General features: G+C 35.3%; 1 protein-coding gene across 16 annotated transcripts in view; it reads right to left on the reverse strand.

Moving 5' to 3' along the window:
- The window catches only part of FSIP1 (fibrous sheath interacting protein 1), a 69,915-nt gene that overhangs the window by 25,471 nt on the left and 17,673 nt on the right, over positions 1 to 26,771 (reverse strand). For 15 of the 16 annotated variants that reach the window (XM_064424184.1, XM_064424190.1, XM_064424183.1 and 12 more), the window contains one exon: positions 25,997 to 26,134. In XM_064424184.1, coding sequence (XP_064280254.1) covers positions 25,997 to 26,134 — 138 coding nt within the window. Of the gene's footprint in view, positions 1 to 14,714; positions 14,917 to 15,022; positions 15,055 to 25,996; positions 26,135 to 26,771 lie in introns of those variants that run through there. The other variant, XM_064424198.1, reaches the window with a different exon arrangement.

Raw genomic sequence — 26,771 nt, forward strand, 5'->3', positions numbered from 1 at the left:
GTGCATGCTTTTCTCTTCTGATTCTTTGGCCTGACCTGGAAAAGGCTATACCCCATTTATAGTACCCCATCTCTTTGCTGTCCTTCCTCAGATACACTCCAGCATCCCAATGGCCCTTCTGAACTAGAGGGCCCAGAACTGGACACAGCCCTCAAGGTGTGCCCTCACCAGTGCTGAGTAAAGTGGGAGAATCATTTCCCTGCTCCTGCTGGCTACACTATTTTTGACACAGGCCAGAGTGCTGCTGGCCTTCTTGGCCACCTGGGCACATCCTGGATTATGTTCAGCCAGCTGTTGACCAACATCTCCAGATTCCTTTCCACTGGGCAGCCTTCCAGCCACTCTTCCCCCAGCCTGCAACACTGCATGGGTTATTGCAGGACCTGGCACTTGGTTTTGTTGAACCTCATGCTGTTGGTCTCAGCCCATCTGGTCCTCCACAGAGAACTGCTACCCCTCCAACAGATCAATACTTTAATTCAGCTTGGTGTTATCTGCATATTTGCTAATAGTAGACTCAATCCCCCCACCCAGATCATCAATAAAGATATTAAACAGGTCTCAGCCCAACACTGATCATGAGGGTGCACTGCTGGTGGCTGGCTGCAATGGGAGGCAGCAGCACTCAGCACCACTCTCTCTGGGCCTGACTATCCAGCCAGTTCCGAACCCAGCAAAGAGTGCTCCTGTCCAAGATGTGGGCTGCCAGCTTTTCCAGGAGAAGGCCATGGGAGCCAGTGTCAAAGGCTTTACTGAAGTCAGACAGGCTGCATCCACAGCCTTTCCCTCATCCACCACGGGGGTCACCTGGTCACAAAAGGAGATGAGGCTGATCAGGCAGAATCTGGCTTTCCTAAACCCCTTCTGGCTGGGTCTGATCCCTTGCTGTCCTGCACGTGCTGTGTGACCACACTCAATATGACCTGCTCCACAGCCTTGCTGCGCAGCAATCTTGCATGCTATAAAAGCAGAACCTGATTCCACTCAGAATTTGTACAAGAGAGATCTGATTAACTTCAATTTTACAACTCAGTTGGTTTTTTGAATAAAAAGCCCTATTTTCCCCCTGTCCTACAGACATATGGGGATTCTATGGCACAACCAGCCTCAACAGGAATTAGATCTAAAACTGGGGTGTTTAATAACTGCTCCAGAGAGATCCCTCAGCACTTCAAGCATATAGGTTTTACTTTTAGCACCTGAAGTGCCCAAATAGTCTCTCTCTTTAAATTCTTCCCATATTTTCTGCTGAAAGAGATATTTGCTCACATTTCCTGCAACAAAGCTGTTACTGTGCTATATTAAAACAACTGGCTATAAACCTGCTAACATCTGTGCAGGGTTACATTTACTGGTTGGTTTGGATTTTTTCTTAAATGCTGTAAGTGACAATAAAAGTGATTTAGAAGTGCCAGGCATTAAGCCTAAGCAAGACAGATGTCAGTAGGGCTTATCACTATTTAAAAATTGAAAGTAGGGGGTAAATCTTTATATTTAAAACACGCTGATAAACATATGAATTCAGTTATGTGAGGAAAGCCAGTCCTGTATAACTTGGCTCCCATTTGTTAGATATGTTTCTACCTTCATAATGCTCCAGGCTGATACTCACTAACTGGGCAACTAGCAAGTTTGATTTGACTTTATTTAAAGTAGGAGTTGATTAAAATCGGAGAATAGCCACTACAGATTTTAAATACCTGCACAATCCTTCATGATTATAAAAAGCACTGGCGGCAGAACCTTGCAGAATTCCGCAGCAGCTACTTATTAAGAGATGGACAAGCATCCAAACTTGAAGGTTTTTCTTTTCAAAACACAAAATGTCCACCATAATGGACTAACATAATGTAAACATATTTCCCCCTTCATTTAAGATATAGGCATTTAGAATAACAGGAACTATTTCTGTGAGAATGGCAATAATTTCATGTGAAGAATTCCCAGCTTCCAGTCAACATGCTGAGATGAAGGAAGACATTTCACATATATACAAGTTTGCCCTCAAAAAGAAAGGAAATTTTCCCAAAGTTGAAGAAGTGAAAATCTGTAAAAAGGACAGTAACAGAAATAGTAGAAGACAATGGGCTCATTGCTTACAAATACAAAAACATGATAGGGAATTAGGATAAATATTAAACAATAGACTATAAGTAATCATATGGAGCCTCTGCTCCTGTAAATACTGTCCAAGATGCTGTTAGCCTGCTCTGCTGCCAAGGCACATTGCTGGTTCCCATGCAGCTAGAGCCCCCCATCCACCAGGAACCCCAGGCACTTTCCAGCAGAAGTGCTTTCCAGCCTCTAGGTCCCCAGAACTGTAGTTGGCAGTTCCTCTTTCCCAGGTGAAGGGCTTTACTTTTACCCTTGCTGAATTTCATGAAGTTTTTGTTGGCCCATTCCTCCAGCTTGCTGAAGTTTCTCTGGACATCAGCCCTGCTCTAAAGTGTACTGAGCTGAGAGTTGCATCACCCTCTCTGCCCTTCCCCAGTCTGGTATCACTTTCAAACTTGAACAAGAACACTGTACTTTATAAACACCTATATAAATAATGCCTCCTATTTTCATCCTATTCTATGGAAATCATTATCCAAGCTATGAATCTCATGACTAAGTAAAATCTCAATAAATCATCCATATCCCCTCCCATCTTCAGTCAGTAGCTAAAGTGTGTTTAAATTTTTCAGAGTGATGGGATTTTATGCACTAATCAAAGCTTTATGCACTAATTCAGCTTAAACCAACTCTGAATATTTCAACAAAAGAACCTGAAGTTACAAGCCTCCTCTGACTGGCTGGGTTTCTGCCATTCATGCCTACTATACAACACAATACCATTAATTGATGTCACAGTAGAAGAATTTTCCTCCCCTGGAGTCACATATTCTAGAGAGGCGAGCATTCAGGACAAATACCAAATTCAGTACCCAATTACATGCTCATGGCAATAAAGACTGAAGAGAACAAGAAAAAATACAGCTATATTAATAATCATAGTGGTACTCCAAATACCCCAAAATATATCTCTGTAGTTCACACTCTCAACACTTCCCCACAATATGAGGTTAGAAGGGACAATGGATCAACCCTGTCTCATTGAAGGGAACTTGGGCAGAAATAACAATGTATGGTGCATTCAGAGCAATAATGCAAGAAACAACAGGGGTTGAAGGATTAAAAACAGTTTGAATTTAGACAACAAAGAAACAGACAAAGAAACCAAAACAATAGCTATACTTTTTTTTTTTTATATTTCTTAAAGCATTTTTCAGTGATCCACTGTGCACTATTTAAATTCTTATTTCAGTATGAAGAAAAGAATCTCATCAGGGTAGGCATTGTGATGTAGAATTCAACACAGCACTGTTAATAGACATTGTCTCTGCTACCTGGTTTTGAATCCAGTCTTACTTACAGCAACCAGAAGCTTCCTGAATTTAAAAGCCTTACACACTTTCCCTAGTAGGGGAGAGAAGTGCTTCCAAAAAGGTACTGAGAGTACAGAAAAGAATTTCCCATTCTACCTTCTTCTCTTCAAGAAAAGGAGAAAAAGATCTTAAAAGAGATTCTTATACTCCCCTCTCTGTTTTCTTGACAAAGGGTAGTTTCTACAGTGACTAAAAATCAGAAATTTCTTGCAGGAGATACAAAACAGAAGGAACACACAGGGGTCAAAGAAGGAAGCTACATAAACTAAAGGAGAAAACACAAAGCATGAGACAGCACTAATGACAGAAAGATTTTGTAAGAAATGAAGGGATGAGAGAGTTGCAGTGATCATAGTGGTTCAATAACAGCCCAAAAGGGGCCATCTCTATTATGGGGAAAGCAGAGAAAGAAAGGGAGAGAAAAGGACTATGATACCAGAAAAGGCAAACAAAAGTAGATGCGAGAAATACAACACAACCAAAATTTGAGAAACAAGAACCGAGCAAAAAAGACAATTTTCTGCTTCATCAAAACAGTTGATTTGCCTCAAAATTCTATCAACAGCAACAAATCAGCCACACTTCCAAACATCATATCAACTGCCCTGCTACATTACCACCTGAAATCATCTAGGGGAAAAAAGCACACACAAAACCACCTTGCACTAAAAAGGCAACTCATGCTAAAAACAAACAGCAAAATCCAGATTTTCAGAAAACAGTATGAATGCTGAATGTTCCCTTAACAGTTCATCTCCTCCAAATAAATGCTTTGAGCCTCTCATTACTGGTGTGCTCTACATAGAATAAGAAATAACATGACAAGTGGATGGAGGTGTATTCGTATTCCCTTTACTCTGGCTAGTATTACAATGCTTTTAATATGATAAAGTTATATTTTATAAGCAGAGACAGTAGTATGTTATTTCTTCATTTATGGCACATTGTTTCTTGGATGAGTTCCCATCACAACATCCTCATAGACATTTCACACCTAGAATGACTTCTAAAATGTTCAGTAAGAGTGTGTCCTCAGTCACAGAGAACTTGTCAAAGGAAAATGTGGTGGACTGTTTGCAGTTTTTTCCCCCCCAGTACCACAGCATTCTCTCCAAAAGTCTTGTCCTTTATTTAAGGGAACCTGCGAAGTACTCCTCTTTCTGGAATTAAAGCACATTAATATACTGATCACAATTTATGGACATGGTAATATACTCATTGTTCAAAGGCAGAAATAAAATACTAAAATAAACTTACTTCCTTGAAATAGTCTAAAAAGCCAAACCTCAAAATCTATGGAAACAATCAAAAGAGGATAAATCAAACTAGAAAAAGGAGGCAAACTGGTAAAAAGTCAGGCACCTACGTTCTGAACTGTATATAGCGGTCTTGATGACTCATCAACAGAACTATCACTATCAATTACACAAAAAACAGGTGAAGAAACCTAGTATTTTAACCCTATAAAATGAGATTTATGAAACCTAATTAGGAGACTGAATTCAAATTACTTCAGCATGAGTCCTGTGATTACACCAAAAAATCTCTAGCCCCCAAAATTCTATTTCCCCCTTTGAAACAGTGCATACATCTCACTGCTACTTCTTCAGAGGCATGAAGTGTTTCACTTCAAACATACAACTGGCACAACTTAAATATTTCTCTCCCACACTTCTACTCTGGATGTTTGTAACAATTAGTTCTCCCAACATGAAAAAAAAGGAGCTGTTCATTCTATTTCCTAGACATGTGGAATTTTTCCAATTACTAGATGTCCATACAGATTAGCACTGTGATTTCAACAACCAGAGGGTTGCAGAAAAAATGAGAGTGAAGATTTTTGTTCTTATCCAAATTCTAAGTTGCTTTTGACAGTTTCATTCTAAATTTTAAAAAATACCTTTATGAGTTATATGTTTACATGGTGCACTTCTGAAGAGTGGTCAACAACACAACTTGCCAGTCTTTTTTTTTTTTTGCCTCTGTTTGCCACAAACAAGTGCTCAAAAGTTGTTATCTAGGACTTCAAATTTAAAATTGGATTTCCGTTAGCATAAAAATGATGTTCAATTCAATCTTTTTAAGATAGAAACTGGTGACATTTCTTCACCTGCTAACCCAAGTATTTTAGTATTTTATTGAAGAAGAAAATTAAGAGTTAATTTATTATAAAAATAACAATGATTTGCTAAAATCTTCAAATCTGAGGAATGCAGTCACATAGTTTGCATTATTCAAAATCCACACAAGTAAAGAAAGAGGGTAATTGCTATTTTATCCCCACATATCTGCTTCAAACTGAGTAATGGCTTGAGGTTCTTCACATTTATTACTTCTCATGTCTTCATCTTATTACAATACTTTTCCTCAGAAAAAAGGCTGATAACTAGAAAATAATTACAAAATGTTAGCAATGAAAGAAATGTCAGGAACTTTTCTGGGCAAATGCAAATTATCATCTTCTTAAAATAATGATACATGTCCAGCCCATAAAAGAAGAATATACTTGCACTGCTTATCTGTATTACAGTTATTGATGGAATTGAAGCAACATTTTGGTTCATTGCTGTTGTCAGAAGTGGATGATATTTAAGTCTTAAGAATAATGTATTTAAATTTCTTAATAATATATAAAGCTATATCTTTCAAGTTTCTGAACACCTCCTGTTTCTGCTGTCATCAAAGTAAGTAAAACACATTCAATGATGCATTGAATTTTAGTTGCTCTGTGTATTTAAACTTGGTAAAGTTATAGGAAGTACACATGCATGTAACAAATGCTTACAAACAGCAACAAATACATGAAATAAAAAGTACAAATAATATGAACAATTGAAACACTTAAATCTATTACTTTTATTTTTCCTTTAAGAAATATATTTCTCCAATAAAACATTAAGCTACATCTCTTGAAATTAATCCTGCAGCCAGATATACTCCTTATAGCTATGTAATTTAAGGAACAATATTAAATCTTAACCATAAATCACTTTCAATATTTTGCATGCCTTTGGGTATTGAATTTTATATCTGCAGCTAGGAAAAAAAGACAACCGTCTTGCTATTACTCAGCAGGATACAGATTCCTTTTTGTAAGTGGAATTCCAGACATTCCGTCTGTTTCCCATAAAAGCAGAAAATAGTTGGTCTTTAAGTAGATCAGTAATAGTGCACTTAAAAAGTGTAGGTAGAAACCACATCAAGCCAAAGCACACAACATAGCAAAAAAGTTTTATCCTTTATGCAAAATTCATGCATATGAACTATTGCTTAAACAATGATATGATTTACAAATTAGAAGATTAATATTTCCTAACCAGTAAAGAGACAAAGCAAAGTTTTTAAAACCAATTCTACAAAATGATTAAATATAAGAGACAACTACCAAGATGGAAGAAAGGAATATCTGTCCTTTTTTTCATTGGCTCTTTTCACAGCCAGCCATCTCAAGGCAAAATAGCTACCTTGCAATGTCTCATCTGGTCATGCAAAAAACTCTTTTCACATGATTAGAGTTATGCATCTAATTTATTATGTGCACATAATGGGCACTTTGCTATTGTGAAAGCAAATCTCCACGTTACTATGGTAAAAGCAGCAAGTAGATATGCAGGGAATCATTTGCATGAGAAAATGACTCTGCACACAGCCTATGTGCACTATGCAGAGTTTACTGATGCCACAGTGTTTTGAAAATTTAGCCCTGCTTTCTATGGCCCGACTTGGCAACACAGCACCTAAGCAAGCATGCACAACTGAATACCCATGTACAAACCTCATCTAGCAATAATTTAAAAATCACATAGAAGTCAAACTTCACAGATAGGACTACCATAATATTTCTGCCCATTTTAGTGTAGCTGAAGGAGGTTCATAGTTGTTATTGCCATAAAGAAAATGCAAAAAAGCATTCCACTTAACAGAAAATTGCACTTTTATCCTAAAAACATGCATTTTTGCTATGTTATGAAATCTCTGAAATGGTCTAGACATCTCATAGGCATAGGCCAGAATAATGAGCTATGTTACTTTTCTGCCACTTCCATAATTTCCAGTAATGCAAATTACAGGTGTCATCCTAAATAAACTCCAAAAAAAATTCATAAAAACCTAACAAAAATTATAGATAGTTCTTTTAATTCACATTACAAGCATGGATTTGCAGGATCAGACATTTATAATATGAATTTAAGTAGTGAAGACAGATTGAAAAAATCATAAAATATTAAATAAGTAGACTCTTCGTACTTCAACACCCTTAAGCATGTACACATAATTATGACAAAGCCACTGAATTTACCCCTTGACAGTAAATTCAAGTATATAATTAAAACATCTATGAAACTTCACCACCATAGAAGCATCTAAATACACAAATACTGACTTCATCTTTTAAACAGAACTATTATGTTCAGGAGAGGGAAAACAATTGAAACCAAAAGTGAGGAGATGGTTATGTCTAGCAATGTTATTATATGTCTTTCATGTACGGTATGGAAGAGAACTCAATAGCATGGCTGAAATAAGAGACTTTGAAATCCAATATGAATTCTTGACACTTAATCACCTTTACTGTTTAGTCTACTTGTCACACTAACAAAACCCCACTCATAGCAAGGTTTCCCATTTTATTAAAGATAGTTGTGCAGGTATATGCCAATAAAGCATAATCATTATTAAAGGATGCCAAAAGTTAGTGATAAGCTACTGACATTTTGGACACCCTAAGCCAAACTATCACACTGCTATTATAAACTGTAATGTAAGAGTAACACATTTGTTATGTGTATACATTCCGCTTTCACAGAAAATAAGCCTAAGACATTTCCTACTATTTCATTTCTTATACGAACAGTCCTGATAAATCTGTCAGAATGGAAAAATAAACACAGTAACTTGAGATGAAAACTATCTCTAGCATTGTCTCTATAGTAATAGTTTTAACAGTTCTTTGACCAATATTCACTTTTTCCAACAAACCCAGAAATCTAAGTTTTAATTCTGAAAAAATGAAAATATACAAAACAGGTTCTGAGCTAAAGATATCAGTCATTATGGTCTGTCTCTCAGCCTAAGTATTATATTTTGAATACCTAGTTCCTTTTTCTTACTGCTTTGCACAACTTACATATTACTAATGTGCAAACACTAAATACACTTTTGACTTACCACAGTATTTTATTTTATTGATAACTTTACTAGTTAAAAAAAGTAATTCAGAATCAAAGAACAACAATGAAGAGGGAGAAGGATCTGGAGCACAAGTCCTGCTGGAGCTGCTGGGGGAGCTGGGCTCGTTTAGCCTGGAGGAGAGGAGGCTCAGGGGGGACTTCATTGCTCCCTACAACTGCCCACAAGAAGATTGCAGGCAGATGGGCATTCTGCCACTTAACAAGTAACAGGACAGAGGATATGGCCTCAAGTTACACCACAGGAGGATTAGATTGGATATTTCTTCACTGAAAGGGTGGTCAGGCATTGGAGCAGGCTGCCCAGGGAAGTGGTTGAGTCATCACCCCTGGAGGTATTTAAATATGTGTAGGTGTGGCGCTTCAGGGACATAGCTTAGAGGTGGACTTGGCAGTGCTGGATTGGACTCAATGACATTAAACATCTTTTTTTAACTAAATGATTCTGTGTAAACCTTCTTAGCCAAAACCATACTATATGTGGCAGAAAAACAATTTAAAAAAAATTATTTCCATTTATTTCAAAACTATGTCACTAGGTTAAGTGAGAATATTTGTGATGTTTAGATAAATGTTTTGAACAACTTGTACACTATCAACACAACAGAAGTCTGAGATACAAGACCACGGTTTCTATTATCACCAGTTTCCTATTCCAGAATTCTTTGTTAAGGTTACTGTGCTAAAACACAAATATCTACAAAGAGGAAGAAGAGTAATGTGTTAAAGAAAATGAATTCCCTTTCAACTGTTCTTCTTTAAATAGGTGTTCTGCTCTTTCTCTGTCACATTACAAAAACATAACAAAGAATACAGCTCTTGAACATTTGTGATAAACTCTGTTCCAAAAGCCATAAATGTTATGGCTCATTAAACAATTGCCTAGTTTACCTGTAAAGACTACCATGCATGTATATTCACATATAAATAAAATGTTCAAAAGAAGCAATAATTCTGAATAACTAATTTACAGAGTTGTACAAAAACCTAAGAAGCAGCACAGTATAAGGCTATTCTTCCTCCTTGCAAAGAGACAGTCAAGATGATACTACTTGAAAATCTATGCCACAGGTAATATATTCCATTTGATTCATTCAAGATTTAGGACAGGAAATAAATGCTGAAAGAAATTACCACATAAATGACATTCCTTGAAACTAGACGGGCCTGAGAATGAAAGACTTCTTATTTTATCCAAGCTATTATACTCATCCTGTACTCAAAATACAGAATAACAGTATTCTGCTCAAAATGAAAGGACGTCTGTCTACTTTCTAGTTTTTCAGAAGGTAAACTAGTAAAAACCAGTCTAACAGACTTTTCAATTTTACTAATGGCAATCACGAGCATAGATTATGACTAGCTTTAGCTTAGAACCTTGAACTGACTTAAGACTTCAGCAGACTCCTTAAACATTTCAAGTACAATCTAAGAAACTGCATGAGGGGCTATTTTAAATATGTTTGAAGCAAGCTGACACCCAAGTAAAAACAGCATTCACAGAGAGCACTTGAATGCACATGCAGGACTAAGTGGATTTCATTTAGTTGAATGCAGCCTTTCTTGTAGTGTACACTTGTTTATATAACATCAAGAGTTTCTAAAGTGACTGGTCTTGCAATGATTTAAGTTCTTACATGTATCTTATCTGACAGAGATGCAGTGATCGAATAGAATATGAATTAGCAGATTATTCTGGGGAAAAAATCTTAGTTACCTAGACAAAAAAATTAATATTGGACTTATAAATTAACTTAAACAAGTAATCTCCCTCTCTGAATTTATCTGACACCTGCCTAACTGCACCTACAGTTAAAACCTTGTATGCAGGCAATCTGTGAAGAATCTGGCAGCACACAGTATTTTGGGCAGAGTTCCCCTTTCTTAACAAAAAGAAACTCAAAAGGCTGAAAGTTTCCACCAGCTTCCAAAATTATGATGTTATAACTAACAAAAACAGAGCATTTTTAAAATTATTGTGTAATTATTTGAAGACTGCATTTTTTGGGGTCAAAGTAACACTTAATAGCCCATGAAGCTGAAATACACGTTAATTGTCTTCAGGCATTTTGAACTAGGCAGCTATACAAGAATGATTTCGAGCACATTCATACAATTTCACTTCAAATCTAGCGTACCTTTATTTTATTTCCTTGTATTTCCTTGCAATAACAAGTATCCAAAAACTGAATGCTTTTCTTCAGAGCAGAAAGCATTTGCAATTTTCAGCCGTGGCTGAAACTGGCTGTTATGCAGATAGAGCAAACTCATTGCAGGGGGCATTCATTTCACTAAACCGTATTAATGATTAATTAGACTGTACTTTAAATGTTCTCCTACAGAGAATGCTTAGCTAGTTCAAGCCAGACAGATTGTTAAAATCACTAAATTCAAAATTTAGCTTGCTATACCATAAATCCCTCACAGACAGGATTTTCAGTCTTGCACATTATATTGTTCTTATATTATTTTATTAGCTTTTACACGCTTCTCAAACTTCTGTTAAGGACATTAGCAGTTCTATTGAATCAAAGAGCTGAAAGTCATTCCCAACTGTACCCTGTTTAGTTTGTTTCCTTTTTCTACATCACATTTGGACACCTTTAGAAGAAGAGCGTAGGCTTTTTCAGGCAGCAATTTTTCCCTTTTAGTGAAAAAAACCAACCTAGTAAGGCTTAATGATACATGGAGATTAATTAAGATAACTTGACTGCTGTCTCTAGCTTTCACCAGAACATAAAAAATATTTCTGCAAGAGATTCTGGTATCCTGTACTAAAACTACATACCAACACTACTTAATTTAACCTTACCTAAACTTTATATTTATTTGTAGTTAGCAAATCTGCACATCACCTGGCAGTTTATAGTTTCAAATACATAATTGTGTGGTAAACCACAGAAATTGTTTTAAATTAAGAAGATTAAGAACAAATTGAATTAGAAAGCATTTGCTGCATGCTGTGTTCCAAAACCAAAATGAGAGAAAATTATAAATCAGAATTAAAATTGCACATTAAAATATGTTGTTCTCACAGTGTATTTTGTTTTCTGTTACCTGCCTGCTCAATGGAATTTATAAAAGTAAACTCTGCATTCAAAACTAGCTAAGCATAAGAGAAACAGCTGTGATCTATATTGCCCTGCTTAACATGGTTAGTCCATGAAACTCAAAGGAAAACACTACAAATAATAGCAAACAGAATACAAACAGGAAGCCTGAGAGACAGTAGAGAAGGAAAAGCTAGAGAGTCAAGAGCTCCATCCAAACACATAATCCAGTATGTGGAGTTACTGTAACAGGTTCTACAAATGTCTTAGATACCTACATAAAAGAAGCATTTCACTTTTATTTGAAACTATTTTTTTGTAACGGAATAGGTAAAGTTGTGAATGAATGGGAGCAATGGATAGAAGTAGAATTCCATTGCTCCAATCCAAGAAGAAATATGAAGTTGGACAACACTTAAGCACATTTCCCCCCACAAAATATTACTTCCCATGGGTTTTGGTTGAGTTTTGGGTTTGTTTTTTGGGTTTTTTTCCTCCTCTGTGGGATTACTGGGAGGTCAACTGTGAAAGTACAAGTAAGATTTGGCCTAATCATTTTCTACCTGGCAAAAATCCAGATAAGAAGTCATGTAGTATAATATAATTAGTAGCTTGGAATTGTTTTGTTGTATGTATTTGCTTATGAAGCAAGCTCAGCAGTTTATCAAACTTTAACTGTAACACATCTCTACTGATTAACCAAGCTCTTTCCTTCCCATATTCTCAGCACCAATTACTGTTTTTATCCACTGTTACCTGTGTTCTCAGATCATATCTGTCAAGCACAGAAAATACTCCCATGAAGGTCTTACCAAATGAAGCATTTACTGAAAGGTCTGAGTATCAAAACTTCAGCATTCAATATTAAAATTATTCTGCCCAACCAGATCTCTACAGCAGTCATACTACTCTGTGACTTCTCTAAAGTTTGTGGGATTATGGCAGGTCTTAATTGATGTAATCTTTTAAGAAAATGCAAACAGAAGAGCCCTAATGAAGGTAATTATATAGCAAGAATTAGTAACAATGCATAGAGTAGATACATACACAGAAAATGTGGGTTTTATTTAAATGGTTTACCTAATACTATCTTCAGAAAAGGTTTACAAAATTGAGAAAGAAATAGGATTCTTCAGAAGAGAAAAAGTCATTAAATGTGATGTACCATCCACCTGGCAGAGGGGAGGTGCCTCTTCTTTAACCATATCAAAATGCATTCAATATGCTCATAGAAAGGTTACCCCAGTATTTAACAGTACGAGTCCTTAGTAATTCAAAATCAAGCCATTCAAATAAGAGCTTATTTTTATGTACCACCTTTGTTTCTAAAGGAAACTGAAGTGCTGCATGAAACTATCTAAATCGTCAGTTAGAAAAATAAGCCAATCTGCTGTTGAAAAAAGCTTACAGAAGTACAAGGGAAAAGAGGAAAAGGATCCCAACCAAACAACATAACAGAGCAGAAAAAAGAATTACCTTACACCAAAGAGGAGTTGAAGTAGGAATAATAAAATTAGCTGAATTGAAATTGGTTCTGACACTAGTGTTTATTTCTACAATAGTTTAATACAATTCTGATATTTAACGACTAAAATTCCTATTATTTCAGTTTTGTCTCACTGTTTACACTGCCGGTTTCATGTCAAGAATGCAAAAGGAAATCCATCTGCTGTACTTGAAGAAAATCAACAAAACAGGGAAAACAGTTTTTATTCCAAAAGTACTCGTAAACTGAGAAGACAGGAATTTCAGTATCTTTTGAATGCAAAGATACTTCTTTTAAATTTAGTAACTTAAATATCTTGCACATTATCCCTCAGAGGTGGAAAGCAAGCAAATTTTACTTTCCATCCTATTAAAAGATCAGAGGTTATCTCTAATGTATCAGTTTTGTGGATTCACATTTTAATGTAGAAAAAATAGTCCAGTAAAGCAAAAGACAATTAACTGTAGCCTAACACTGATGGCACAAGTTTCTACTCTTGTTCTTTCCATGACACTGAATTTAAAAGAAAAATTTAAATCAAAAGATTGCAGTTACATCATTAGCTTTGTCACTTGCCCACTGAAACCCTGGCCATGTTTTTTTGTGCCTATTACACCATTCATAACATATCCAGTTCTCTAAAATGCTTTGACTTCTGTAATGCAACACCAGAAAAAAAAATTACGTAATAGACTATTTTTCTTTTGAGGCTTTTACTTTCCAACACAACTTTTCTGATTTTAAAAAGCATTAGTCACCCATATCATCTTTATCTTTTTTGTCCAGTCTTGACACATGCGACTACTTATCACATGGAGAAAAATACTTGGTTTACCACTATGATCTGAGAAACTTGCATTTCAACTCAATTGATTTAACAATTTCCAAAGCTTCCCAAATGAGCAGAATTAATTGTATTAGGGGGGGAAAAAAGCACAAAACAAAATAAAACAAAACCTCTAATTTCAGCTTACTTTCCTAGATTTTCCATAGTAGCTTAATCCCATAAAATCCAAAGTAAAGCCTGTTAGATATAAAAGAAAAGTGCAAAGCTCCCCATTTAAGGACTAGTTACAACTCATTAAAGTAGGGACACATATAATTTGAAGCATTAGAATGCATGCTGAAATATAATTAGTGGCTATGAATCAAACCAGGATGGATTGAACTAATTCCTGGAATGCTATTATGGAGAGTACCTTGTGGAGAAAGAATGATCCCTCTGTTTGCACAGCAACTAAACAGCTTCAATTTACTTTTAAAATTGACTCGAACTGGGATAAAGGTCCAGGATTTCAAAACGTGGCCTTCTAAATATAATCAGCCTGAATTATGCCTGTTTCACACTGTGATACTTGCAACCTGGTTACAGGCAGCAGGGATAAGGCTGCACTCAGCTTATTTCACTGCTTAATTTATATGGTAATTACCACACCACAGCCAGAATGGAGAGCATCTGCCAAATCTGAAGGCCCCAGAATAATAAAACTGACATGTGCTGTGATATTGTTGAAGTGCTGACTAAGAAACTTCTTTTATCTCCTCTTGAAGCTATAAAATGGTATTCGTGTTATTACTAGCAGGGAATTTTAACAGCCTTGCACTGACAGCAATTATGTAACACATGCACAAAACAATAGAGTTTCACATCACTTAATAAATCCTTGAGCTCTCTTAGCTCCAGATCTCTCGCTGGCTGGATTTTATGGTCTGGTAGTTCTATCCGACCTTCAGAACACTGAAGTATACAAACCACAAAAGCACTAGAAAATTATTAGAAACAACTGGCTTTTCTCCCTGTTACATCTATTTAATGAAGAGGGCATGATGCATCATGACGGAGGTTAATTAAAAGATTTGTCCACTCACTTCACTCTGTAGCTAAATGCTGTTATGAACCCCTGTTATAAAAACAAGCAAGATACAGATATTACTTTTCCTACTATGATCATCCTCTTATTAAGCAACACTTGCATTTAGGGGAAAAAAAGGCAATTTCTTCAGCATGCAACAGTAAAACAGATTTAATCTAATTAGTCTTTATTCATTTTTATTAAAATAAAAACAAGTCATTAACATAAGGAATCTAAATTTGCAGCTGATTTTCCTGCTTACATACCAATTCTGTTTCCAATACTATGCTTTAGTTTTTTAGCTTACATATATTGCACCTGAAACTCCTAGTGACAGTACAAAAATTTCATAAAATAACTAAAACTATTATAATATAAACACTTTAAAAAGCAAACTGTCAGATAAGGAACTACAGATAATTTAAAATAAAGAACACAAACACAAAAGGCCATTTCTGTACTGGAACTTGTATTACAGGATAGTGTTCACTCTTCTCCAATCAAAAAGTGTTTGACAGGTGGATTGATTAAAAAGGAAGAAACACTGTTACACCTTGAGAAAACTACAAAGTAACTGGAAGTCACTAGGTAATGAGACAGAGACTGAAAAACTAATCAAAATTACTCAAACAGTAATTTCAAACACTGATAATTCCATTTTTGTACCATTCAGGTGGAAAGGCATTTGTTTGCATAATGACTGTTGGCATGAATTCACTAGACACCCCTAATTTATCTCCATACTTCATACCAAAAATATTTACAGGTTACAGTCTAAGTGACTCATAAAGAGTCTGAATAATGTATGCGTGATGACAATTTCTAATTTTTCTCCACAAATAAGTGCAAACTCACCAAATTCTATAGAGTGACTAATTCTGTCATTCCTTGAATTAACATAATTTATTTTTATATAAGTTCACAGACATGTCTTTCTGAGAAGGACCACCATCATGCTATACTTGAAATTTCTCACACAAATATAGGTTACAATGCCTTCCTTTGCATACAGTACCAAAAAGATCACCATTCTTTTGCTCCTTTACTAAATTAAAAATTCTTAGCTGGTTATTGCTATCACTTATCAGTCATTTACCTCAATACTGCTTTCTAGCTTTGCCTCTAAAAATACTAGCAATAAAAACACTTGTTGGCACTTATAATTGGATTTTGTTTCCTCAATCAATTATCCTAAACAAAAAATAAGTACAAGATATTGTATATGAGTGAAATTCTAACCATAAACAACTCTAATTACTTTCCCAGTTACATATATATACCTGTTAAATAATAAATCAAAAAACTGTAGCATTGTGTTCTATTTATATGCAATTACACTGACCAACTAATATACACGGCTTCAACAAAAAAAGGCTCTGTAGACTGCTCGTCACAAACCAGAAACTTCCAGCACACTCTTAATAGGCTTCTATTACATTTAAGCCAATAGCAGAGGACAGGCACAAAATGTTTGTTTCCTGCAGAATGAAGACTCCCTGCCGAGAGACACCACTCTTCCTTGATATTTCTTTGAAGGAAGGCTTTGATTTACAGAAAGAAAAGCAGCTAGGAAGAAAAAAAGAACTGCTACAACCACATGCTCATGTTTGTAGAAGCAGTTATTCAGTTTTAATCTTCTTTTCCACGAACATCTCAAGAAGTGGAAGCATTCAGAACATTTGAATACTCTTCTTAGCAACAAATACTGTTTAGTGTTCAACAGATATACATACCACAGTATGATTACATTTTGTATTGAGGCACTAGGGAAGATAAATGCAATCAAAAGAAAAATATATAGTTTTAAAAAAAAGAACATCAATAGTCCAGGCAGAAAAGACTATATGATATGAATAATGACTGGATCCCACCAGAATGGAACAGGGAGTTCTCTGCATGTCAGAAAATTAAGACAACCACATAAGGAATAGGGAATTGTTCTAAAAAAAAGGGCAGTGACAGAGCACATACAAAGGGAAATGATTATTAGTATGGAGGTGTGTTTAATTTTGACTGGATTTTGCATTTGGGAAATACAATTAACTACACAACTTATTTACTCTTGAAATTATAATGAAGAGGAGGGGGAAAAAAGCCTATGAAGCAATACTCTTGAAAGAATACTCTTGAAATTATTACTCTTGAAATACTCTTGAAGGAATAATTTAGAAATGTGTAACCTCTTTTACAGAAGGAATTCAAATACACCCATTCAGTCCAAAAAACTGACAGAATAGAAAAATAAAAATGGGTCATATGAAGAAGCATTTCTTACAAAGTCCAGTCAGTATCTTCTGTCTTCCAATGTCAACTTATTACAGTGGGTTTCTTGTTTTGGTACTACCTGAATAGTTGAAAGTAAAGGTAACACCCTATGTAGAAAGCATTTGTCCATAAATAAGTAGTACAGAACATATAAAAAGTGGTCATTACCATGCAGTATTATGTACCAATGTACACTTCTCAGAATCTCTAAGCAAAACAGTGCCCAAATGAAGAAATAAGGAGGCAAATCACACAGAATATTCTGAGTTGGAAAGGAGCCACAAGGATGACCAAGTCCAATATGAAGTCAATGGCTTGCATCTGCACCCTTGGTGTTATTAGCACCCTGCTCTGAGGGGAAATCAAAACCAAAACCAATCCAGACAAAAGAAAAATTAGTGAAGGAGATGATCCTACAACCCTGCTTCTTTAAGAACTGGAGGACTGTTAAATGTTAGGATTTATCACAAAGTATGTGGCCATGCTTCTTACAGGGACACAATCAATCTGTGTGGTGACAATTACACTTGCCCTCATAGTTACAGAAATACATGCACAGAAAGCCATTTCTAAGTCTCAGCCTAATTTCTCTTTTTATGAGGAGAGACTTCAATGGCTAGGACATAAGCAAGTCTCAAAAATTTTCATCACAGCCCTGAAACAAAGCACTAGGACTAAAAAAAAAAAAAAAAGTAATGGTGTTAGAAAACCATTAATCTAGATCAATTATGAGACTATCATGAGAAAAGGGAAGTTTCTTGTCCAACAATCTCTTCATGAATTTTGCATGAGAGATACAACCAATGCTCAATATTCCACCCATCACCAGGCCAGAGAAATATGGTCCTTCTAATTTATGCTGGTTTTCCCCTGAATACTTTGTTCCTTGATGAATATCGTAATAGCACCATGGGAAAGATGATGTCCTTCCTCCTCTAAATCTTAGAAAAATATTTCTGTGTAGAGTTAGGTCACTCTCTTGCCTGAAGCAGAATGGAGAGAAAGCTACTGAGATGAAATTGTTTAGGTTGAATAGAGTGGGGGTGTACTCTAAGCCAGGTTATGTTTCTGAAAGAAAAGAGGCATCATTTTGATCATGCCTGATAACACGCTTTGTACCTATGGCTTCTTGGGTGTATTGGCATGCTCTGAGCGTGTGTACCAAACAGAGGCCATAGACAAAGAAATGCTCAGTCCAGCATCAAAAAACTGACTTAAGCATGAGACAAGCCACGAGGTGTCCAACCCTGCCAAACTGGCAACCAGTACTAATACTCAGTAGCAGAATGTCAGGTATTTACCTATTTTTTCCATCAAAGGTTTATATGCCCTTAGCTCTAATGAGAGGGAATATTTTAAGTGTAGATTTTCTGGAAAGAGGACATCCCAGACTCCTACGTATTTTTTGATACTGACCTGTGCTGAGCAGCACAACTAAAAAATATTATGTCTAATTAGACTATTTAGATATATGAGAAAAAACTTCCAAATCTTTACTCCATCCAACTCTGTTTGACTCTGTAAACAGGATTACTCTGTTTCTGAAAATAAAATTACTACATTCATGCTAGAAATACTGCTGTTGTCATCACAGAGGACTTTCTAGAATCCAAAATTCTGTTGGAAATACTTCAAGCTTTCAACTAAGCTTTGTTATAAAACTGTGATTATCAGATTTATCACAGTATGCTATCAGTTTGTTTGAAAACATTCATTGCAGTATCTCTCTTATCTATAAATTGAATGGGATTTTTTAAAATTCTTAGGAATCATACTGAAAATAACTTTTTGTTTACCACTACTGCCTTTCATAGGTGAAAATACATAAAATATTGTATAGCTTAAACTGAAATAAACAACATGCCAACAACAATAAAATATTAAAAATATTTATAGAAGTCACATATAGCTAGGACATTTAAGAAGGTTTTGGCCTAGGAACTCCATGTGGCTTTCAAATAGTTTGATGTAGTTTACAGGAGTATTTCCAACCTGTGCATCTGCTATATGCTTTATATCTTTCAGTCTTAGAAACGCTGTAAGATTACACTTCCATCCTGGCCTAGTAAGCCAAAGTGTCTCAAGAATAAAACCAAAGCTCTACTACAGAGCTTGTACATGCAGACATACAGACACACACAGGTATGAGATAAATTTCCAAAATTTCCTATATTGACATTTATCACAGACTCAAAATCACACAGCCATCAATTATAAGATGGAGACATGCATTCATATACTACTTTTCAAAAGATTAAGATGCTCACCCACAAAGGATAAGTTACACCTAAGTACAGGTTGCAGAAGGTTTCCTCCACAGCAGCGCTGTTGTTTTTTATTTCTAATTTGAATGGGACATCCTGGGGAAAAGCAGAAACAGCCTTCCCCAACAAAACTTGCAGAATAACAAGGGCTTTTTCCTGACTATTTCACTTAGAGTACAGAGTGCAAGCAGGCCAACAAAAATAATTCCTCTTTCCTACAGAGATTAAAGAACAGTGCTAACTTGCAGCAAGGAACGAGGAAGTCCTGCATTTGCCAGTAGAGATGTGTGACAACAGGTAAAAACCTTCTCCTTGCCTCAGAGGGACATGCACACTTCAATCATGAAAATTTTACAGTGTCAACACCTACTAACCAGAGAATTTTTAAGCATTACTTCAATATTACCACAGCTAGAAACCACAGTTATTGCATTGAAATGTGAAGCTACATGTTGTACAAACAGGGAAGAGGCAGGAGAAATTAAAAGCCCAAATTAACTTGTTAAGTATATCCATACAAAAGGTACATGTACACAGTCAAGTACCTGGGAAACACCAAAACTCCAGTGCTCAATATGCTTGACTGTCTTTAACCAGAAGGCTTCAGCCATGAGCACAGCAATGAGTAATTCTTTTCAAATACAGCCATTGGATGAAGGGAACCATCCTGCTTTGAAGGCATGTATTTATCTCAACCATGAACTAAGGATAACAGGTTGAAAGGGGAGTTTAGAAAGAAGGAAAAAGAGCATTTTGATTAGATATATGGAACCCAGGTTGGAGGTGATGAGAGGTCAGGAGGCAGAAAAATTGATGACATACTGAAAAAAAGTAATAGGCAAATACAACAACACTGTTGAGTTCAGAGAGGACAGCAGTGTGACAAAGATACACGGAATAAGTAACACAGGAGCACAGAAGCAAGTCAGTTTTCATGGACTCTTTCACTGTCTAAGAAAAAGCACATTTCTAACAATAATCTGTTTGATAGCGTTAAATAAACAAAATTAAGAAAGCAGTGCAGTTACACTTAAGCTATGTTAGAGACACAAAATGGGAGGAGATCAAACAATGACTATAAGTAGCACTACATGAATTTGGAGATGGGTGAGTACTCAGAGATGCTTTGTTATTTTATGATTACAAACACCACAATATAGCAGAGTTGTAAACCAGCAGAGTTGTCTCAAATGGAAATTACATTTTGGGAGAAGGAGGATCACTACATTGAATGGAGAGAAAATTTGATCATTGTTACCTACAAATCCATTATATTTAAAACAGGTCCCATTACAGGTACCAAATTCCAGCAATGACTTCTCATATACAGTATCAACACATAACTAATACTTATGATGCAACTGGCAATATTACTTATCACCACCATATGGATGCAGTTCAATTTAACAGGCATGTACATAAATATCATCTTAATTTTCCATATAAACTAGAAGCATCATTAAGGGTTTAACTTATCAATATTTTAATATAATTTAGTTTTTAAAATTCAACATGTGTACAAAAATTATTTAGTTTTATTAAATCTTAATGCAACATGTAGTTTTAAAATATTTTTTACAAATCCTTTAAGCAGCCACTTCATTCTTGTCCACAGTACATGGAAAACAATCAATACACAGTAAATTTATTTAAATCATGAGTGAAATGTTTACATTTTGTCAGTCTACTATTAATCTTATTTCTCTCTTCTCATATGTAGTAGCTGTTAAATGAAGAAAATAAGATTTTCACACTGATATTTTCCCAGGTGGAAATGCCACCACATTTCGCTCTGAAACAACCCTGTACAATTGCATAATTAGAATGAAGTCTTGAAAAACCTGAATAAACAAGATTTGTTTGAAGATCGACAACAGCTTGACAAGTGACTTTAGCACCTGGTAGATACTTTTTGAAGAAATAACACAGAAAGTGGCATATCTCAACTTTATTTAGATAGACTGTCTTTTTCCCTTTACTTGGTACAATGTTTTATGAAACAATTTATACTTTTATGGACAAAACCATGCATATTTAGAAGCCAGACACCACATGATATCACATGAATTAAAATAAAGATGTTTGCTATTTATCTGCCGTAATCTACAAGGACTACCAATGCACAGAATAGTTAAAAATATGGCCGGGTTTCTGTGTTTTACAGTATTAGTTGTTAATTTCTGGAGAGACTGTGATACAACATATTACAGTTGACAAATTACTTTCCAGATATGTGGTAGGGCCATATGTTACTTTCTTCTTCCCTTTAGAAGGAAGGAAAGGAACTATGGCAGAGGTCAGGAAGAAATTATTCTTCTTTTCTGGAAGCTGCCTAATACAGACTCGGGATCAGGTACACTGAATTCAATCAGTACCAGGCTAAAACTGGAACAAGACTATGTGTAACAACAAACCCCATCATCACTCTGATGCACAGTAAATGATGTAAGTGATGTAAGACCTTCTCCAGGACCAAATAGTAATTAATTTTACCCTGAGATTTCCCCACAGATACACTTTATTTTGCATCAAAAAGATAAGAACTATGCTTTTTGCAGTAAGCTCCTACAGGTAATCAAAGCTCCTGAGAGCATTGCCACATTTATTATTTTTGTTCTTCATCATCCTCCCTGGCTGCACACCTTTCAGCAAATTTTAGCTATTCTAATAACCAAATGTATATTTTCCTAACACTACTTTGCGTTTAAAAAAAAAAAAACAACAACTTAATAATTAACAATCATACAATGCATTTGGCCATGAGACTGCATGAACTTGGAAAAAATAATTCCTAGATGTGTACAGATATCTGATAAATTTAAATTTAAGACTAGGGTAACTACATAGAGCTTCTGTTTTAAAAGCACTTACTAGAAGTAAGAGGACACCTTTTTTTCAAGTAGGTATCAGTGTGCCAAGAGGTAATTGGTATTTATATTTGTGCATACACACTATTACTTGCATATATATTCCATATGCATTTGAAGTATTTATGATTTTATATATTTAACCAAAATCCAAAAAGAGACGTGTAGATAGACTTTTGGCAGGAATTAATCAGCTTCCAGTGTAATACATTAAAAATCAACACAAATATAGGCAGCAAAGGTAAAGCTATAATAATAACTTGCTTTGATGGGCATTTAAATCTACTATCTGCCATGAAGAAATTCAACACATCATCAAACGTGCCACTGGATTATCACAAACGGCCAAGGATACAAAGCCACAATTGAAAAATAACTACATTTATTATTCTTTCTATATAAAATTCTTTTCATTAATGCTCAGCAACACGCATTTGGCAGCTGAACTCGGTATTTTTTTGAAGCAGCAGTTAACAATGCAATCCACAAAACAAAGATAAGCTCAGTGGTTTCCAGGAAACTGAAAGATGAAAGAATGCGGAGAGAGTCAGACATGGTTTCAAATGAAGAACAAGTGAACTAAGGTCAAACTGAAACCTAAAAGAAATTCAGCAAGGGCCCAGATACCACGGTACAGATACATTTCAGTTGGATTGAAATTTCACAATGCATTTCAACAATGCATACAATAAGTTCTTTGGTATATTAATTCACTAGGGACAATTTTTTTCAAAGTAAAGGAGGAACTCAGATTCCAAAGCCCTTAGTTTCACTAATTCAGATGTAATATTTAGCAGATTCTATGTGTTTATATCAAATGTAAAGTAGATTAAAGTTTTATCTTCTGTCTTTGTTTTGTGAGTTTACTCCCAGATTTAGCTGAGACCATGAAGTCTTACATGATATATTAGGTTAACTGTAGTGGAGGAATCCATAAATGTTATCATTTCAGAGGCCAGCACCTACTAAATAGCCTTCTCCAGAAATACAATTAATGTATTCATTCCCCTTGAAGAGAAGGTCTTTACCATGATACAAATAAATTTAAATAATCCATTTTACAGTAGTGGCGAAAACACAGCATTCTACCACATACACCAAAAAAAGCTAATAGAGCTAACTTTATACCTACTGCAAGTAACATCCTAACACACAGAGCTAAATTCTGTTTAGATAAGCTATTCATCATTTTCACCTAGGAAGCGAAAACCACAAATATTTTGTCCAAGGGACTTTTCAAAATACATTTTAACATAAGTTCTCTCAGATACTATGTTTGTAAAATACTGTGTTTTACAATTATGAAGTATATCTATGCATTCAGAAATAACACTCCTAACTCCTGATGGGAAATCACCTCCTCTACTCAGAGCAGAGAATTTGTTTATAATTTTACACAGCAAATTACAGTGGTTTAGGAAAGAGTAAAGGAGAACTTGAAATGCAATGTGAATTTTAAAAACACGGATTTTAAATACACAATTTTTTAAAAAGTAGAAAAATAACAATGCTAAAAGCTGCACACATGGACTCCTGCCGTAAGTGAGAGGTAAATCTCTCACAACCTGCATTTTATAAAGCAGAAATGACAACTTTATTACCAGTCAAAATATTCCCTATAACCATGCCTAGGCATTCCTCTTCTGACATACAGTGAAGAGTGCCACCTATCGAATAAAAACCAGTATTTCCAGAAATTATTAAATTATTCTGGAAACATGCAATCTATGTACTCCCTTCCTCAACCCAAGTTTTTCATCATGCAGTGTCTTGGCAGAGACCAGATTTGCCAAAATATTACTTTGGTATAGAAACAAGGTTGAAACAAAACTGCATAGAAATTATCTGATTTAAGAAAAAAAAAAATCTATTATATGTGTTTTATTAAAAAGGAAAAAAAAAAGCAGTATTTCTTAAGGCTGTTCTTTTTCACTCAAGAAAATGTATCTTTCTATAAATTTAACTTTATTGTTAGAAGGAAAAACCTACTTGCATTCAGACCTCAACACTTCTTTACCTTCACTGACATCTGAAGTATCTCACAGAGGACCTACTACTCACATATTTGACATCCATATGCCATGATCTCAGTCATGCTCCAGAGCAGCAATGATCAGAGGACAGTGTGTCCCCCTAAAGAAGCCCTGCCAGGTGCTGCAATGCAAGCAACAATGCTACACATTGGTGCAGGTGACATTCTGTATTTATAAACAGTGTAAATTGGCATTACAGTCTATCAATTTAGAGTTTTACATACACACAATCTAGTCAAGGAAGAATGGGTGGTATATTGCAAGAGTCTGCATGTAATGTAATACCAAACAAAACTGCTATAACCCAACCAAGTTTTGGAACTGACCCATTTATAAACAAAATATTTGAATGAGTCAGCAGCCCACTGCATTTCGCAGGCCTGCTGTAGACTATCATACAATCCCCAGACACACTTCCTCAGATTGTGCTTGCCTCATGAGCAAGGTCAGTAGCAACAAAAAGTGATATAAAGGCCAATGAGCAGAAAAATATTACAATATGCAGACTTACTTTATCTGATTACCCATTAACCTACTCAATATACTAAAGCTCACAGATTTCCCCTATTTATTTGTCTCTCTCTTTTAACTGTTTAATACAACATAATAGTGTATTAAAATGAAGTTCTACTATTGTTTTGGTACTGCGATTAAATAAGAAGTAAATATGCTTCCTTACTGTAGTCACACACACCCAAGTGAACAGCTTCTAAAACAATCACTGTTTCCTTGTCTGAAGTCTTTGTTCTCATATTTCATGTATACTCCAGCACTGCCAGAATAAACCTTGCTCATGTTGAGTGGCTGGAGCTTTTGCAACTACAGCAATGATGCTATAAGTAATTGAGATTATAGCACTGTGGTTATGCTGCCACCTAAACCACAAAGCTTTTGATCTGCACTAGAGATCCTTTTTTGAGTGTTATAAAAGATAACAGGAATAATACAGTTCCTAACTCTGGTTATTGTGGAGAGTAAACCTACTGCTGAACAAAGACCTCCAAGACAAACAGGTAGGCTACATGGATCTTTGGTCAGTCACAACAAACTTAGATATTTATTTTTTCTTACTAAGTGAAAAACTCTAAAATCAGCTACACACAATAAACAAATTACTACAATGCACAGATATAACAATGCTATTTTTCTTTCAATTTAGTGAAAATAAAGAAAGATTACCACAATAACTTAGTGTATACAATATTCTCATCAGATCTGGTCCTTCAAAGAACACTGAAGTATATGAGCCATTAAAAAAATCCTTTTTAGGATGCATTTATATATTATTGTTTATGCTATGCACCTCTGAGGAAGAAGAGAGGAGGATAATGTCTTTGAAAGATCCTATATTAAAGGTAAGTATGCATTACAAATGAAAAAAAAAGATTTCCCAGACTAAGAATAATTATTTGAGGCTTTTGCCTGCATATTTCTTTGGGGATTCCTTCAGAAATTTACATAAGCTTAAAGAACTTGATTTTATTTAAAGATACAAGGGATGATAAATTCCAACATTCCCAGACTGAAGGAATAAAAATATGACAAAAAGTAGAAAACTTACAAGACTTCTCTCTAGGGATTCCAGTTGATAATCTATTTCTTTCAGACGATTCTGTTGATCACGTTTTTCCTTATTGTCCCGCAGAACTTTTTCACCTGGAATGGTTTCTAGGCTTCGGCTTGCATAAACCAGAGGCTCCTGAGAAAATAATTGATAGAAGTTAACCACATAACTTTATATTGCTTTGTAGACAGATGAGGATTCTTCTGATTTCTACTAAGAAAATAGTGAATTGCTTAGAATAATACATCAATGTCAAATTCTGCAAATGCAGTTTTCAGTATGTATATTTTCAAATACAATAGCTAAATATCAGTCAAAACATATTTCAATCATAGGATTCTTACTCTTTGCATTTTAAGACGAATTTCTTAGTCTCCAGCTCTAACACCTGGATGATTAATTTCTACCACAACAATAAAAGCGCTCTGAGAATAGGGGTGACTGAATGACTGGTTCAAAGTTTGCTCCTCTTAACCATACTGGGATCAGAATTAAGCCAGAAGGAAAAGGAAAAAACTGAGCCAAAATGACAACAGGTTTTGTTTACTTGGTATCATGGTAAACGAGGAAAAACCCTCTCTCTGTAACTTGGAGTTAATTTCCCAGCCTTTATTAAAGATTTGGGTTACACATTCTCACATCCTTCAATAGGTTTGGACTAGATTCTGAAGTTTGTATCAGTCCCAAATACAGTCAGGTTTTAGTATTACATGTAATTCAGTTCATTGAGAATGACAAGTGTTGGCAAAGCTACAAAGTTATGTTGTAATCA

This window comes from Passer domesticus, chromosome 6 (genome assembly GCF_036417665.1).
Source record: "Passer domesticus isolate bPasDom1 chromosome 6, bPasDom1.hap1, whole genome shotgun sequence".
In the NCBI taxonomy this organism is placed as follows: Eukaryota; Metazoa; Chordata; class Aves; order Passeriformes; family Passeridae; genus Passer; species Passer domesticus.